Source organism: Sprattus sprattus (genome assembly GCF_963457725.1).
Source record: "Sprattus sprattus genome assembly, chromosome: 6".
Taxonomy (NCBI): Eukaryota; Metazoa; Chordata; class Actinopteri; order Clupeiformes; family Clupeidae; genus Sprattus; species Sprattus sprattus.
In genome coordinates this window covers 27,218,907-27,236,608 of record NC_137925.1, presented here as the reverse complement: position 1 = coordinate 27,236,608, position 17,702 = coordinate 27,218,907, and the positions used below count along the sequence as shown (strand labels likewise).

General features: G+C 41.8%; 1 protein-coding gene across 2 annotated transcripts in view; it reads left to right on the top strand.

Moving 5' to 3' along the window:
• Positions 1-17,362, top strand: part of ahnak (AHNAK nucleoprotein) — a 31,261-nt gene extending 13,899 nt beyond the window's left edge. For both annotated transcript variants that reach the window (XM_080841161.1, XM_080841162.1), the window contains exon 6: positions 53-17,362. In XM_080841161.1, the coding sequence (XP_080697287.1) occupies positions 53-16,222 (16,170 nt within the window). In that variant the 3' untranslated portion in view covers positions 16,223-17,362. The remainder of the gene's footprint in view (positions 1-52) is intronic.
• The last annotated feature ends 340 nt before the right edge of the window (positions 17,363-17,702 follow it).

Sequence of the window (17,702 nt, the reverse complement as noted above, 5' to 3'; positions counted from 1 at the left end):
TACTATTTACTGCTCTACATTTACATATTATTACATTTGTTTTAAATACCAGAGTGGAGATGATGAGGATTACAGACGAATCTACAGCAAGAAGATAAAACCCAGACTGAAATCAGAGGACCTTGCTGAGGGTGTAGACGTGCGTACAGAACGTCACAGCAGCACAAGCAGTGATGGAAGCACAATTACCACCATCACCCGACGAATTACGACCTACACGTTGGACATGCCAGAGGGCCCTGGACTGCAACAGTATGAAATAGGTAGTCCAGAGTTCAAGACTCAGGTCCCACGGCATGAACAGTCAGGAGATGGTTCTCCACAACTTAAACTGTCTCATGGCAGCATGATAAACAGAGGGGGTACAGAGGAGGCTGTCTTTGATGTAGGTGATGTATCTATCACAAGTCCAAATGTCAGTGGTTCTTCTGAAAAACACTGGAGTTTGGGACATGTGAAAACAGGAACTGTTACAAGAGATATCGAGCAGAGTGAAAAAGAGCTGAGATTTAAAATTCCTGCCACTGGACTTTCAGGGGACAAGGTGCAGACTGAATTTGGGGGGATGCAACATCAACAAAGCAGCATTCAGTTTCCTAGCAGTAATGTTACAGTTACTGATAAGTTTAGTATCAGTGGACCTGGTAGAAGTAGTCAAGGTTTCTCAGGTAGGATAGGTGTTGGTTTGGAGAAAGTTGACAACGGCAAAGGAAGTAATGGTCCTGATGTTACAATTAGTGACCAGCAGCTGAGAGGAGCAGGCCGAGGAATTAATATCAACGTAAATGCTCCTGGTGCCAGGATCTCTGGTGCAAGTGCTGATATCTCTGTAGCGGCAGGTAAAGAGGGCAAAATCAAAACATCAGAAGTTTCAGGTCCTAGCTTACAGACTCATGCTACTGACATCAGTTTCAAAGGGCCTAAAGTTAAGGGTAATTCCAATGTGTCTATTTCAGGCATTCAAAGTGGAATCACAGTGCCTAGCACAGACATTACTGGTGCAGCAGCTACGATCCAGAGTTCAGAGGATGCATTTAAGATGCCCTCATTTGACATGAAACCAAAGGATGTCTCTATGCCTAGGTTTGATGTACATGTGAAAGGACCAAAAGTCACAGGTGATTTAGACACATCAGTTCCAAATGTTACGGGAGAGATAAAAGGGCCAAAACTTAATGTTGAAGGTTCTGGTGTTGACATTGATGGGTCAGAAATGGGATTTAAGTTACCAAAATTTAAAATGCCATCATTTGGTCTCAAAAGCTCAAACCTAGAAGATGGAAAGGAGGGACTACACATTCAAACGCCTGATGTTACTGGTGGCCGACCTGATGTTAATGTAAACTTGACAGGGCCTAAAGTGAAGGGAGATGTTGATGTATCAGTCCCTAAGATAGAGGGTGAAGTAGATATTAAGGGTCCTGCTGGGAAGATCAAAGGGCCCAAATTTAACATGCCTACAGTTTCTGGACCAAAGACTGCAGTTCCAGATGTAAATATCAACCTCAAAGGACCCAAACTCAAAGGAGATGTTGATGTTTCACTTCCAAAACTCAAAGGGGATATGGCATCACCACAGATAGAGATGGAAAGACCTGAGGTAAATGCTGAAGGCCCTGAATATGGATTCAAAATGCCCAAAGTCAAAATACCTTCATTTGGTATCAAGGGCACGAATGTTGAGGGCCCAGAAGCTAACATTGATGTGAAAGCACCAAAAATTGACATTAAAACCCCAGATGTTGAAGTCAGAGGTCCAGAGGGAAGAATCAAAGGATCTGGATTTAAAATGCCTTCTGTTTCTGGCCCTAAAATCTCTATGCCTGACATCGACATTAATCTGAAAGGACCTAAAATGAAGGGAGATGTGGATGTGTCACTACCAAAAGTCGAAGGTGATATCAAAGCACCAAAGGTAGACATTGAAGGCCCAGAGGTTGATATTGAAGGACCTGAAGGTGGATTCAAGATGCCAAAGATCAAAATGCCTTCATTTGGAATAAAAGGTCCCAAAGTGGAGGGTCCTGAAGTCGATTTGAAAGCTGACATTGATGTGAAAGCACCAGGAATAGATGTTAAAAGTCCAAATCTTGATGTTGAGGGTCCCGATGGAAAGATCAAGGGCCCTAAATTCAAAATGCCATCCATGTCTGGACCTAAGATCTCAATGCCTGATGTTGACTTCAACCTGAAAGGACCTAAAATGAAGGGAGGTGTGGATGTGTCACTACCAAAAGTCGAAGGTGATATCAAAGCACCAAAGGTAGACATTGAAGGCCCAGAGGTTGATATTGAAGGTCCAGAAGGTGGATTCAAGATGCCAAAGATGAAAATGCCTTCATTTGGATTCAAGGGGCCCAAACTGGAGGGCCCTGAAGTTGACGTGAAAATGCCAAAAGCTGATATTGATCTAAAAGCACCGAAAGTTGATGTTGAATGTCCAGATCTTGACATTGAGGGTCCAGAGGGAAAGATCAAAGGCCCTAAATTCAAAATGCCATCCATGTCTGGACCTAAGATATCAATGCCTGATGTTGACTTCAACCTGAAAGGACCTAAAATGAAGGGAGATGTGGATATGTCACTACCAAAAGTCGAAGGTGATATCAAAGCACCAAAGGTAGACATTGAAGGCCCAGAGGTTGATATTGAAGGTCCAGAAGGTGGATTCAAGATGCCTAAAATCAAAATGCCTTCATTTGGATTCAAGGGTCCGAAAATGGAAGGACCTGACATTGATGTGAAAATGCCAAAAGCTGATTTTGACCTTAAAGGACCAAAAGTTGATGTCGAATGTCCAGATCTTGAAATTGAGGGTCCCGATGGAAAGATCAAGGGCCCTAAATTCAAAATGCCATCCATGTCTGGACCTAAGATCTCAATGCCTGATGTTGACTTCAACCTGAAAGGACCTAAAATGAAGGGAGGTGTGAATGTGTCACTACCAAAAGTCGAAGGTGATATCAAAGCACCAAAGGTAGACATTGAAGGCCCAGAGGTTGATATTGAGGGTCCAGAAGGTGGATTCAAGATGCCAAAGATGAAAATGCCTTCATTTGGATTCAAGGGGCCCAAACTGGAGGGCCCTGAAGTTGACGTGAAAATGCCAAAAGCTGATATTGATCTAAAAGCACCGAAAGTTGATGTTGAATGTCCAGATCTTGACATTGAGGGTCCAGAGGGAAAGATCAAAGGCCCTAAATTCAAAATGCCATCCATGTCTGGACCTAAGATATCAATGCCTGATGTTGACTTCAACCTGAAAGGACCTAAAATGAAGGGAGATGTGGATATGTCACTACCAAAAGTCGAAGGTGATATCAAAGCACCAAAGGTAGACATTGAAGGCCCAGAGGTTGATATTGAAGGTCCAGAAGGTGGATTCAAGATGCCTAAAATCAAAATGCCTTCATTTGGATTCAAGGGTCCGAAAATGGAAGGACCTGACATTGATGTGAAAATGCCAAAAGCTGATTTTGACCTTAAAGGACCAAAAGTTGATGTTGAATGTCCAGATCTTGAAATTGAGGGTCCCGATGGAAAGATCAAGGGCCCTAAATTCAAAATGCCATCCATGTCTGGACCTAAGATCTCAATGCCTGATGTTGACTTCAACCTGAAAGGACCTAAAATGAAGGGAGGTGTGGATGTGTCACTACCAAGAGTCGAAGGTGATATCAAAGCACCAAAGGTAGACATTGAAGGCCCAGAGGTTGATATTGAAGGTCCAGAAGGTGGATTCAAGATGCCAAAGATGAAAATGCCTTCATTTGGATTCAAGGGGCCCAAACTGGAGGGCCCTGAAGTTGACGTGAAAATGCCAAAAGCTGATATTGATCTAAAAGCACCGAAAGTTGATGTTGAATGTCCAGATCTTGACATTGAGGGTCCAGAGGGGAAGATCAAAGGCCCTAAATTCAAAATGCCATCCATGTCTGGACCTAAGATATCAATGCCTGATGTTGACTTCAACCTGAAAGGACCTAAAATGAAGGGAGATGTGGATATGTCACTACCAAAAGTCGAAGGTGATATCAAAGCACCAAAGGTAGACATTGAAGGCCCAGAGGTTGATATTGAAGGGCCAGAAGGTGGATTCAAGATGCCTAAAATCAAAATGCCTTCATTTGGATTCAAGGGTCCGAAAATGGAAGGACCTGACATTGATGTGAAAATGCCAAAAGCTGATTTTGACCTTAAAGGACCAAAAGTTGATGTCGAATGTCCAGATCTTGAAATTGAGGGTCCAGAAGGAAAGATCAAGGGCTCTAAATTCAAAATGCCATCCATTTCTGGCCCTAAGATCTCAATGCCTGATGTTGACTTCAACCTGAAAGGACCTAAAATGAAGGGAGATCTGGATGTGTCACTACCAAAAGTCGAAGGTGATATCAAAGCACCAAAGGTAGACATTGAAGGCCCAGAGGTTGATATTGAAGGTCCAGAAGGTGGATTCAAGATGCCAAAGATGAAAATTCCTTCATTCGGATTCAAGGGGCCCAAACTGGAGGGCCCTGAAGTTGACGTGAAAATGCCAAAAGCTGATTTTGACCTTAAAGCACCGAAAGTTGATGTTGAATGTCCAGATCTTGAAATTGAGGGTCCAGAAGGAAAGATCAAGGGCCCTAAGTTCAAAATGCCATCCATGTCTGGACCTAAGATCTCAATGCCTGATGTTGACTTCAACCTGAAAGGACCTAAAATGAAAGGAGATGTGGATGTGTCACTACCAAAAGTCGAAGGTGATATTAAAGCACCAAAGGTAGACATTGAAGGCCCAGAGGTTGATATTGAAGGTCCAGAAGGTGGATTCAAGATGCCTAAAATCAAAATGCCTTCATTTGGGTTCAAAGGTCCGAAAATGGAAGGACCTGACATTGATGTGAAAATGCCAAAAGCTGATTTTGACCTTAAAGCACCGAAAGTTGACGTTGAATGTCCAGATCTTGAAATTGAGGGTCCAGAAGGGAAGATCAAGGGCTCTAAATTCAAAATGCCATCTATTTCTGGCCCTAAGATCTCAATGCCTGATGTTGACTTCAACCTGAAAGGACCTAAAATGAAGGGAGGTGTGGATGTGTCACTACCAAAAGTCGAAGGTGATATCAAAGCACCAAAGGTAGACATTGAAGGCCCAGAGGTTGATATTGAAGGTCTAGAAGGTGGATTCAAGATGCCAAAGATGAAAATGCCTTCATTTGGATTCAAGGGGCCCAAACTCGAGGGCCTTGAAGTTGATGTGAAAATGCCAAAAGCTGATTTTGACCTTAAAGCACCGAAAGTTGACATTGAATGTCCAGATCTTGAAATTGGGGGTCCAGAAGGGAAGATCAAGGGCTCTAAATTCAAAATGCCATCAATTTCTGGCCCTAAGATCTCAATGCCTGATGTTGACTTCAACTTGAAAGGACCTAAAATGAAGGGAGATCTGGATGTGTCACTACCAAAAGTCGAAGGTGATATCAAAGCACCAAAGGTAGACATTGAAGGCCCAGAGGTTGATATTGAAGGTCCAGAAGGTGGATTCAAGATGCCAAAGATGAAAATTCCTTCATTCGGATTCAAGGGGCCCAAACTGGAGGGCCCTGAAGTTGACGTGAAAATGCCAAAAGCTGATATTGATCTTAAAGCACCGAAAGTTGATGTTGAATGTCCAGATCTTGACATTGAGGGTCCAGAGGGAAAGATCAAGAGCCCTAAGTTCAAAATGCCATCCATGTCTGGACCTAAGATCTCAATGCCTGATGTTGACTTCAGCCTGAAAGGACCTAAAATGAAGGGAGGTATGGATGTGTCACTACCAAAAGTCGAAGGTGATATCAAAGCACCAAAGGTAGACATTGAAGGCCCAGAGGTTGATATTGAATGTCCAGAAGGAGGATTTAAGATGCCTAAAATCAAAATGCCTTCATTTGGGTTCAAGGGTCCGAAAATGGAAGGACCTGACATTGATGTGAAAATGCCAAAAGCTGATTTTGACCTTAAAGCACCGAAAGTTGACGTTGAATGTCCAGATCTTGAAATTGAGGGTCCAGAAGGGAAGATCAAGGGCCCTAAATTCAAAATGCCATCCATGTCTGGCCCTAAGATCTCAATGCCTGATGTTGACTTCAACCTGAAAGGACCTAAAATGAAGGGAGGTGTGGATATGTCACTACCAAAAGTCGAAGGTGATATCAAAGCACCAAAGGTAGACATTGAAGGCCCAGAGGTTGATATTGAAGGTCCAGAAGGTGGATTCAAGATGCCAAAAATCAAAATGCCTTCATTTGGATTCAAGGGGCCCAAACTCGAGGGCCCTGAAGTTGATGTGAAACTGCCAAAAGCTGATTTTGACCTTAAAGGACCGAAAGTTGATGTTGAATGTCCAGATCTTGAAATTGAGGGTCCAGACGGAAAGATCAAGGGCCCTAAATTCAAAATGCCATCCATTTCTGGCCCTAAGATCTCAATGCCTGATGTGGACTTTAACCTAAAAGGACCTAAAATGAAGGGAGATGTGGATGTGTCACTACCAAAAGTCGAAGGTGATATCAAAGCACCAAAGGTAGACATTGAAGGCCCAGAGGTTGATATTGAAGGTCTAGCAGGTGGATTCAAGATGCCTAAAATCAAAATGCCTTCATTTGGGTTCAAAGGTCCGAAAATGGAAGGACCTGACATTGATGTGAAAATGCCAAAAGCTGATTTTGACCTTAAAGCACCGAAAGTTGACGTTGAATGTCCAGATCTTGAAATTGAGGGTCCAGAAGGAAAGATCAAGGGCCCTAAATTCAAAATGCCATCCATGTCTGGCCCTAAGATCTCAATGCCTGATGTTGACTTCAACCTGAAAGGACCTAAAATGAAGGGAGGTGTGGATATGTCACTACCAAAAGTCGAAGGTGATATCAAAGCACCAAAGGTAGACATTGAAGGCCCAGAGGTTGATATTGAAGGTCCAGAAGGTGGATTCAAGATGCCAAAAATCAAAATGCCTTCATTTGGATTCAAGGGGCCCAAACTCGAGGGCCCTGAAGTTGATGTGAAACTGCCAAAAGCTGATTTTGACCTTAAAGGACCGAAAGTTGATGTTGAATGTCCAGATCTTGAAATTGAGGGTCCAGACGGAAAGATCAAGGGCCCTAAATTCAAAATGCCATCCATTTCTGGCCCTAAGATCTCAATGCCTGATGTTGACTTTAACCTAAAAGGACCTAAAATGAAGGGAGATGTGGATATGTCACTACCAAAAGTCGAAGGTGATATCAAAGCACCAAAGGTAGACATTGAAGGCCCAGAGATTGATATTGAAGGTCTAGAAGGTGGATTCAAGATGCCTAAAATCAAAATGCCTTCATTTGGGTTCAAAAGTCAGAAAATGGAAGGACCTGACATTGATGTGAAAATGCCAAAAGCTGATTTTGACCTTAAAGCACCGAAAGTTGACGTTGAATGTCCAGATCTTGAAATTGAGGGTCCAGAAGGAAAGATCAAGGGCCCTAAGTTCAAAATGCCATCCATGTCTGGCCCTAAGATCTCAATGCCTGATGTTGACTTCAACCTGAAAGGACCTAAAATGAAGGGAGGTGTGGATATGTCACTACCAAAAGTCGAAGGTGATATCAAAGCACCAAAGGTAGACATTGAAGGCCCAGAGGTTGATATTGAAGGTCCAGAAGGTGGATTCAAGATGCCTAAAATCAAAATGCCTTCATTTGGATTCAAGGGGCCCAAACTGGAGGGCCCTGAAGTTGATGTGAAAATGCCAAAAGCTGATTTTGACCTTAAAGGACCGAAAGTTGATGTTGAATGTCCAGATCTGGAAATTGAGGGTCCAGAAGGAAAGATCAAGGGCCCTAAGTTCAAAATGCCATCCATGTCTGGCCATAAGATCTCAATGCCTGATGTTGACTTCAACCTGAAAGGACCTAAAATGAAGGGAGGTGTGGATATGCCACTACCAAAAGTCGAAGGTGATATCAAAGCACCAAAGGTAGACATTGAGGGCCCAGATCTTGATATTGAAGGACCTGAAGGTGGATTTAAGATGCCAAAGTTCAAAATGCCTTCATTTGGATTCAAGGGGCCCAAAGTGGAGGGACCTGATGTTGATATAACTCTCCCTGAAGCGGACATTGATATAAAAGCACCAGAGATTGATATTGAAGGCCCGGATGGAAAGATCAAGGGGCCTAAATTCAAAATGCCAACAATATCAGGTCCATCTCTGTCAATGCCTGACGTTGATTTCAATTTAAGAGGTCCGAAACTAAAGGGTGATCTGGACGTCTCTGTTCCAAAGTTTGAAGGTGATATCAAAACACCAAAAGTCGACATTGAGGGCCCAGATGTTGAAATTGAGGGGCCTGGTGGGAGATTTAAGATGCCAAATATTAAAATGCCTTCATTTGGATTCAAGGGTCCCAAAATGGAAGGACCTGACATTGATGTGAAAATGCCAAAAGCTGATTTTGACCTTAAAGGACCAAAAGTTGATGTCGAATGTCCAGATCTTGAAATTGAGGGTCCCGATGGAAAGATCAAGGGCCCTAAATTCAAAATGCCATCCATGTCTGGACCTAAGATCTCAATGCCTGATGTTGACTTCAACCTGAAAGGACCTAAAATGAAGGGAGGTGTGGATGTGTCACTACCAAAAGTCGAAGGTGATATCAAAGCACCAAAGGTAGACATTGAAGGCCCAGAGGTTGATATTGAGGGTCCAGAAGGTGGATTCAAGATGCCAAAGATGAAAATGCCTTCATTTGGGTTCAAGGGTCCCAAAATGGAAGGACCTGACATTGATGTGAAAATGCCAAAAGCTGATATTGATCTCAAAGGACCGAAAGTTAATGTTGAATGTCCAGATCTTGAAATTGAGGGTCCAGAAGGAAAGATCAAGGGCCCTAGGTTCAAAATGCCATCCATTTCTGGACCTAAGATCTCAATGCCTGATGTTGACTTCAACCTGAAAGGACCTAAAATGAAGGGAGGTGTGGATGTGTCACTACCAAAAGTCGAGGGTGATATCAAAGCACCAAAGGTAGACATTGAGGGCCCAGATCTTGATATTGAAGGACCTGAAGGAGGATTTAAGATGCCAAAGTTCAAAATGCCATCATTTGGATTCAAGGGGCCCAAAGTGGAGGGACCTGATGTTGATGTAACTCTCCCTGAAGCGGACATTGATATAAAAGCACCAGAGATTGATATTGAAGGCCCAGAAGGAAAGATCAAGGGGCCTAAATTCAAAATGCCAACAATATCAGGTCCATCTCTCTCAATGCCTGACGTTGATTTCAACTTAAGAGGACCGAAACTAAAGGGTGATGTGGAAGTCTCTGTTCCAAAGTTTGATGGTGATATCAAGACACCAAAAGTCGACATTGAGGGCCCAGATGTTGAAATTGAGGGGCCTGGTGGAAGATTTAAGATGCCAAATATGAACATGCCTTCATTTGGATTCAAGGGTCCCAAAATGGAAGGACCTGACATTGATGTGAAAATGCCAAAAGCTGATATTGATCTCAAAGGACCGAAAGTTAATGTTGAATGTCCAGATCTTGAAATTGAGGGTCCAGACGGAAAGATCAAGGGCCCTAAATTCAAAATGCCATCCATGTCTGGACCTAAGATCTCAATGCCAGATGTTGACTTCAATCTGAAAGGACCTAAAATGAAGGGAGATGTGGATATGTCACTACCAAAAGTCGAAGGTGATATCAAAGCACCGAAGGTAGACATTGAAGGCCCAGAGGTCGATATTGAAGGCCCAGAAGGTGGATTTAAGATGCCTAAGTTCAAAATGCCTTCATTTGGGTTCAAGGGGCCCAAAGTGGAGGGACCTGATGTTGATGTAACTCTCCCTAAAGCAGACATTGATATAAAAGCACCAGAGATTGATATTGAGGGACCAGATGGAAAGATCAAGGGGCCTAAATTCAAAATGCCAACAATATCAGGTCCATCTCTCTCAATGCCTGATGTTGATTTCAACTTAAGAGGACCGAAACTAAAGGGTGATATGGACATCTCTGCTCCAAAGTTTGAGGGTGATATCAAAGCACCAAAAGTCGACATTGAAGGCCCAGAGATTGATATTGAAGGACCTGAAGGAGGATTTAAGATGCCAAAGATGAAAATGCCTTCATTTGGGTTCAAGGGTCCCAAAATGGAAGGACCTGACATTGATGTGAAAATGCCAAAAGGTGATTTTGATCTTAAAGCACCGAAAGTTGATGTCGAATGTCCAGATCTTGAAATTGAGGGTCCAGACGGAAAGATCAAGGGCCCTAAATTCAAAATGCCATCCATTTCTGGGCCAAAGATTTCAATGCCTGATGTTGACTTCAACCTGAAAGGACCTAAAATGAAGGGCGATGCGGATATGTCACTACCAAAAGTTGAAGGTGATATCAAAGCACCAAAGATTGATATTGAAGGCCCCGAAGTTGACATTGCAGGTCCTGACGGTGGATTTAAAATGCCAAAAATGAAAATGCCATCAATGTCTGGTCCCAAGATCTCCTTTCCTGATGTGGACTTTAACCTTAAAAGTCCCAAGATAAAGGGTGATGTTGATGTATCAACTCCAAAGTTTGACGCTGACATCAAAGCACCAAAACTTGAGATCGAAGCACCAGATGTTGAAATCAGTGGACCTGAGAGCGGGGTGAAAAAGGGGAAATTCAAAATGCCTAAGTTTGGATTTAAAGGGCCAAAGGTAGAAGGTCCTGATATTGATCTCAAGGCTCCAAAGGCTGAGATTGATATCAAAGGTCCAAAGGGCAGTCTCCATGCACCAGAAGTTGATGTCACAGCACCAGGTGTGAAAGTAAAAGGATCCAAGTTTAAAATGCCATCCTTGTCTGGTCCAAAGATATCATTACCGGATGTTGACCTCAATATTAAGAGTCCTAAAATCAAAGGTCATTCAGATTTCACAGTTGAAGGTGACATGAAGGGAGCGAAATTGGACGTTGGTACACCAGATGTGGAAGCTAGAAGTCCAGAGGGAGGATTTAAGATGCCAAGGTTTAAAATGCCTAAATTTGGTTTCAGGTCCCCTAAGGTTGAGGGCCCAGATGCCAGTATCAATTTGCCCAAAGCAGATATTGATGTTGGATCTGTAGACTTCAACTTGAAAGGACCAAAAATGAAGGGAGATGTGGATTTGTCACTACCAAAAGTCGAAGGTGATATGAAAGCACCAAAGGTAGACATTGAAGGCCCAGATCTTGATATTGAAGGGCCTGAAGGAGGATTTAAGATGCCAAAAATCAAAATGCCATCATTTGGATTCAAGGGGCCCAAAGTGGAGGGACCTGATGTTGATGTAACTCTCCCTAAAGCGGACATTGATATAAAAGCACCAGAGATTGATATTGAAGGTCCAGAAGGAAAGATCAAGGGGCCTAAATTCAAAATGCCAACAATATCAGGTCCATCTCTCTCAATGCCTGATGTTGATTTCAACTTAAGAGGACCAAAACTAAAGGGTGATATGGACATCTCTGCTCCAAAGTTTGAGGGTGATATCAAGACACCAAAAGTCAACATTGAGGGCCCAGAGGTTGATATTGAAGGACCTGAAGGAGGATTTAAGATGCCAAAGATGAAAATGCCTTCATTTGGATTCAAGGGTCCCAAAATGGAAGGACCTGACATTGATGTGAAAATGCCAAAAGCTGATTTTGATCTGAAAGCACCAGAAGTTGACTTTGAAAGTCCAGATCTTGAAATTGAGGGTCCAGACGGAAAGATCAAGGGGCCTAAATTCAAAATACCATCCATTTCTGGGCCAAAGATATCAATGCCTGATGTTGACTTCAACCTGAAAGGGTCGAAATTAAAGGGAGATTTGGATGTTTCAGTTCCAAAACTTGAAGGTAACATGAAAGCTCCAAAGATTGACATTGAAGGCCCAGATGTTGATATTGAGGGACCTGAAGGAGGATTTAAGATGCCAAAGATGAAAATGCCTTCATTTGGGTTCAAGGGTCCCAAAATGGAAGGACCTGACATTGATGTGAAAATGCCAAAAGCTGATTTTGATCTGAAAGCACCAGAAGTTGACTTTGAAAGTCCAGATCTTGAAATTGAGGGTCCAGACGGAAAGATCAAGGGGCCTAAATTCAAAATGCCATCCATTTCTGGGCCAAAGATATCAATGCCTGATGTTGACTTCAACCTGAAAGGACCTAAAATAAAGGGAGATGTGGATTTGTCACTACCAAAAGTTGAAGGTGATATCAAAGCACCAAAGATTGACATTGAAGGCCCAGATCTTGATATTGAAGGACCTGAAGGAGGATTTAAAATGCCAAAGTTCAAAATGCCTTCATTTGGATTCAAGGGGCCCAAAATGGAAGGACCTGATGTTGATGTAACTCTCCCAAAAGCGGACATTGACATAAAAGCACCAGAGATTGATATTGAAGGCCCAGAAGGAAAGATCAAGGGGCCTAAATTCAAAATGCCAACAATATCAGGTCCATCTCTCTCAATGCCTGACGTTGATTTCAACTTAAGAGGACCGAAACTAAAGGGTGATATGAACGTCTCTGTTCCAAAGGTTGAGGGTGATATCAAAACACCAAAAGTCGACATTGAAGGCCCAGAGGTTGATATTGAGGGACCTGATGGAGGATTTAAGATGCCAAAGATGAAAATGCCATCATTTGGGTTCAAAGGTCCCAAAATGGAAGGACCTGACATCGATGTGAAAATGCCAAAAGCTGATTTCGACCTTAATGCACCAAAAGTTGACTTTGAAAGTCCAGATCTGGAAATTGAGGGTCCAGAGGGAAAGATCAAGGGCCCTAAATTCAAAATGCCATCATTTGGATTCAAGGGGCCCAAAGTGGAGGGACCTGATGTTGATGTAACTCTCCCTAAAGCGGACATTGATATAAAAGCACCAGAGATTGATATTGAAGGCCCAGAAGGAAAGATCAAGGGGCCTAAATTCAAAATGCCAACAATAGCAGGTCCATCTCTTTCAATGCCTGATGTTGACTTCAACCTGAAAGGACCTAAAATGAAGGGAGATGTGGATTTGTCACTCCCAAAAGTTGAAGGTGATATCAAAGCACCAAAGATTGACATTGAAGGCCCAGATCTTGATATTGAAGGACCTGAAGGAGGATTTAAGATGCCAAAGTTCAAAATGCCATCATTTGGATTCAAGGGGCCAAAAGTGGAGGGGCCTGATGTTGATGTAACTCTCCCTAAAGCGGACATTGATATAAAAGCACCAGAGATTGATATTGAAGGCCCGGATGGAAAGATCAAGGGGCCTAAATTCAAAATGCCAACAATATCAGGTCCATCTCTCTCAATGCCTGATGTTGATTTCAACTTAAGAGGACCGAAACTAAAGGGTGATATGAACGTCTCTGTTCCAAAGGTTGAGGGTGATATCAAGACACCAAAAGTCGACATTGAGGGCTCAGATGTTGATATTGAGGGACCTGATGGAGGATTTAAGATGCCAAAGATGAAAATGCCTTCATTTGGGTTCAAGGGTCCCAAAATGGAAGGACCTGACATTGATGTGAAAATGCCAAATGCTGATATTGATCTTAAAGCACCAAAGGTTGACATTGAAAGTCCAGATTTTGAAGTTGAGGGTCCAGATGGAAAGATCAAGGGGCCTAAATTCAAAGTGCCAACGATATCAGGTCCAAAGATCTCAATGCCTGATGTTGACTTCAACCTGAAAGGACCTAAAATGAAGGGTGATGTGGATGTTTCACTACCAAAAGTTGAAGGTGAAATCAAAGCTCCAAAGATTGACCTTGAAGGCCCAGATGTTGACATTGAGGGACCTGAAGGAGGATTTAAGATGCCAAAGATGAAAATGCCTTCATTTGGGTTCAAGGGTCCCAAAATGGAAGGACCTGACATTGATGTGAAAATGCCAAAAGCTGCTATTGATCTTAAATCACCAACGGTTGACATTGAAAGTCCAGATTTTGAAGTTGAGGGTCCAGATGCAAAGATCAAGGGGCCAAAATTCAATATGCCATCCATTTCTGGCCCTAAGATCTCAATGCCTGATGTTGACTTCAATCTGAAAGGAGCCAAAGTGAAGGGAGATGTGGATGTATCTGTGCCAAAAGTCAAAGGTCACTTCAAAGCTCCAAAGGTTGACCTTGAAGGCCCAGATATTGACATTGAGGGACCTGAGGGAGGATTTAAGATGCCAAAGATGAAAATGCCTTCATTTGGATTCAAGGGACCTAAAGTAGATGGATCTGATATAGATGTTATCCTTCCCACAGCTGGAGTAGACATTACATCTGCTGATGTTGATATGACAGGTCCCCATCTTGACATTGAAGGCTCTGAGGGTAAATTTAAAGGGCCCACATTTAAAATGCCATCCATTTCTGCACCAAAAATCTCAATGCCTGATGTTGACATTAACCTTAAAGGGCCAAAAGGAAAAGGACACATTGAAGGTCCAGAGTTTGAAATCAAAAGTCCCAGTTTTGAAAAGCCAGAGGTTAAGTTTCCAAGATACAAGGGCCCCACTTTTGGGATAAAATCGCCAAAAGTACAAGGGCCAGAAGTTGACATTTCAACAAAGACTTACCTTCCTGATCCTAATATTGACATTGCAGGCCCTGAGGTGAATGTAGAGGGACCTGAGGCAAATATCAAAGTGCCAAAAATCAAGCAACCCAAATTCCATATGGGTGGAAAAAGCCCCAAATTAGATCTTCCTGATGTTGATGCCAGTGCTGCCAGTCCCGATGTAGACATTGGTCTGAAAGGAAAGAAGGGAAAATTCAAATTACCTAAAGTGAAAGGAAAGGGGAAAAGTAGTGATACTGACTTTAGTCTCAAAACACATGACATTGAATTAGAAACTGAATCACCTGACCTGCATATCAAAGGACCTAAAGTAAAGAAGCCATTGTTTGGAAAACTGCATTTTCCAGATGTTGAACTTGACATTAAGTCTCCCAAGGTGAAAGGGGATGCCTCTGGAACCTTGAAATCATCTGACATTGATTTACCATCAGGAAGCCTCAAAACAGAAATGCATATTGAACCACCTGGGCTTAATATGGACAGTCCTGATTTAAAAAAGAAATCAAAAATTAAAATGCCAAGATTTCACATTTCAGGGCCAAAGCTCAAAAAAGGTGATATTGATGTCAGTAGCGCCAGTCTAGAAACACCAGATATGAATGTCAGCTTGAATACTCCTGAAATGAAAGGAAAACATGGACTAGATATCAGCATTGATAGCCCTGAAGCATCTTTGAAGGGAAAAGGATTCCAAGTGTCTGGTTTTAATGTTAAAGCACCACAAATGTCTGCCCCAGATATTAGTCTCAAGGGTTCAGAAATGAAGGGAGGGTTTGGAGAGGGTAAGGGCGTAAAGTTGGATGCAAAAGGTGGAGCAAGTATGGACATAGTGGGACCAGACACTGGTGTATCTGGTGAGATGGAGTACCCAGAGGGACATGTTACATTTCCAAAGATAAAAGTTCCAAAGTTTGGTATTGCATTACCCAAGTTGGAAGGGCCCGAATGTGGAGTGGATATTGGGACAAGTGAAGGTACAGGACAGGTTGAAATGGCAGCTCCATCTGGGAGTGGTCATTTAGAGTCAGATCTACATGGCTCAGAACTGAAATCAGGTGGGAAAGTAAAGGTCAAGATGCCAAGATTCTTTGGAAAGTCAAAGACTAAGGGTGGAAGTGCTGCCGACCTTACATTAAGCAGTCCAGATGTTGAACTAACAAAAAGGGGAGGGGGTGTCAAAGTGTCCAAAGACCTTAGCTTGAGTTCTGGAGAGTTACAGAGTGGCAAAGTGGCAGTAGGTGTTTCCCCCAAGAGCAAATCTGCATCTCTTGATCTGTTCAAAAAATCCAGACATCGCTCCTCCTCTTTTAGTGATGAAGGGGAGCTTGCCTCTCCCTCTGCTGCTTCAGGTCACGTGGAGGCAGGGAGTGGCGATATTTCTCTAGATATTGGGGGGGCTAAGGTCAAAGGGAAAAAGGGAAAGTTGAAATTTGGCACATTTGGTGGTTTTGGGTCTAAATCCAAGGGTTCATATGAGGTGTCACTAGGAGAGCAAGGGGAAGGAAAGCTAGAAGGAGGTAGTGATATGGCACTGTCATCTAAAAAGTCAAGAATGTCCTCCACCTCCAGTAGTGATAGTGGCTCAAAGAGTGGGTTTCATTTTCCAAGATTGGAGCTTGCTGTGTCACCTAAGAAATAAGAAGCGGTGATGCAACAAAGCACTGATGTACTATACATATGCTTACTTTTCCACGCATAACTAATCTTCAAGCATTTGAAATGAAATAGACAGCATAATCACGCCATTCACTTTGAATCATCACTGCACAGTCACATAATTATTAATAATCAAAGTATGTGAGTTCTATTCATGCGCTCTCTTTATCCCAGTCCAACAATTAAGTATCCTTCTGGGGTACATACCATATTTTTGCTATTACACTGTAAATAAGAAAAACTGTATTGTAATTATTTTTTTCTTTTGTACATAGTTAAATTCTATTGAGACTACACCATCTCACAAAAAACAATCAGTTTCTTTGATAATCCAAAGAAGCATATTTGCATTTTGTTTTGATGAATTTTGCTTAGATTCATTTTTTTTTTTTTACCTGTAATGTTTTAAGACACACGAATACTGGGAGTATCTCACAACATATTGCAATCACTGTATTAATGATAAGAATGTCTGTTTTGCATATACATTTAGAGCAATAGCAATCTTTATATTTGAAAATACACAATTGTTTTGTTTTGCAGCGTCAAATATAATCAGTCCTGTTTTCACAGTTACTCACTAAAATAATTTGAAAGGCAATCTTTTTGCAAGAAAAAAAATGAGATTTTAACAAATGTCTAACCTTTGTACAAACTGTAAATAAACTGTTGCTATTTCATCCTTATTTTAAACATGGATTAGAGACTGACCAAATTGGAATCACAATCAACAAAACCGAAGGTATAATATTCCCATTACAGTTTACATGGGTTACATATTGACATTATCCAAATTATTTATATTTAGTAAAATTTGTTCAAGATATCCTAAATGAGTAAATGTTGTTTTTCAATAAACAAAGCTACTGCTTTTAAAAAGTGAACACAATAGTTTATCCGTTTCCCATCACACATTGCCTTAAATTGAGATGATTCTCTCTCTCTCCCTCTCACTCTCTCTCTCTCTCACACATGGTAATGTTTGGTGGAAAAACTAAGGGTGACTGTTTCACTATAATCACTGATAAAAGATTGTTGATTCTCAGCTGCAGATCCTAAATTGTATTTTTCTATGTTTTTTTCCTGTTACAAAACAAACCAAATAAACTGTTCAAGTACCTACGGGATGACTGTCATTTATGTCTTTAATTTGCACTCTACACAAACTGTATGTCATCTATCTGTCATTAGCCATCATTTTCATTGGCTATAATAATTAATTGAATTGAACTTATACTTATTAGATGAATAATTAAAGTCCAAACAAGGAATTTGAGTACTAGGAATTGTTCAGACCTATCATTAATATAGCTAGTCAGACATGACAAGCGGCATTTTTATCAAACACTACACTGAAATGTCAGAATCAGAATCAGAATCAGAATTCTTTTAATGGCCAAGTATATTCACACATACAGGAAATTGACTTGGTGTGGTTGGTGCATAAGACATAAGACATAACA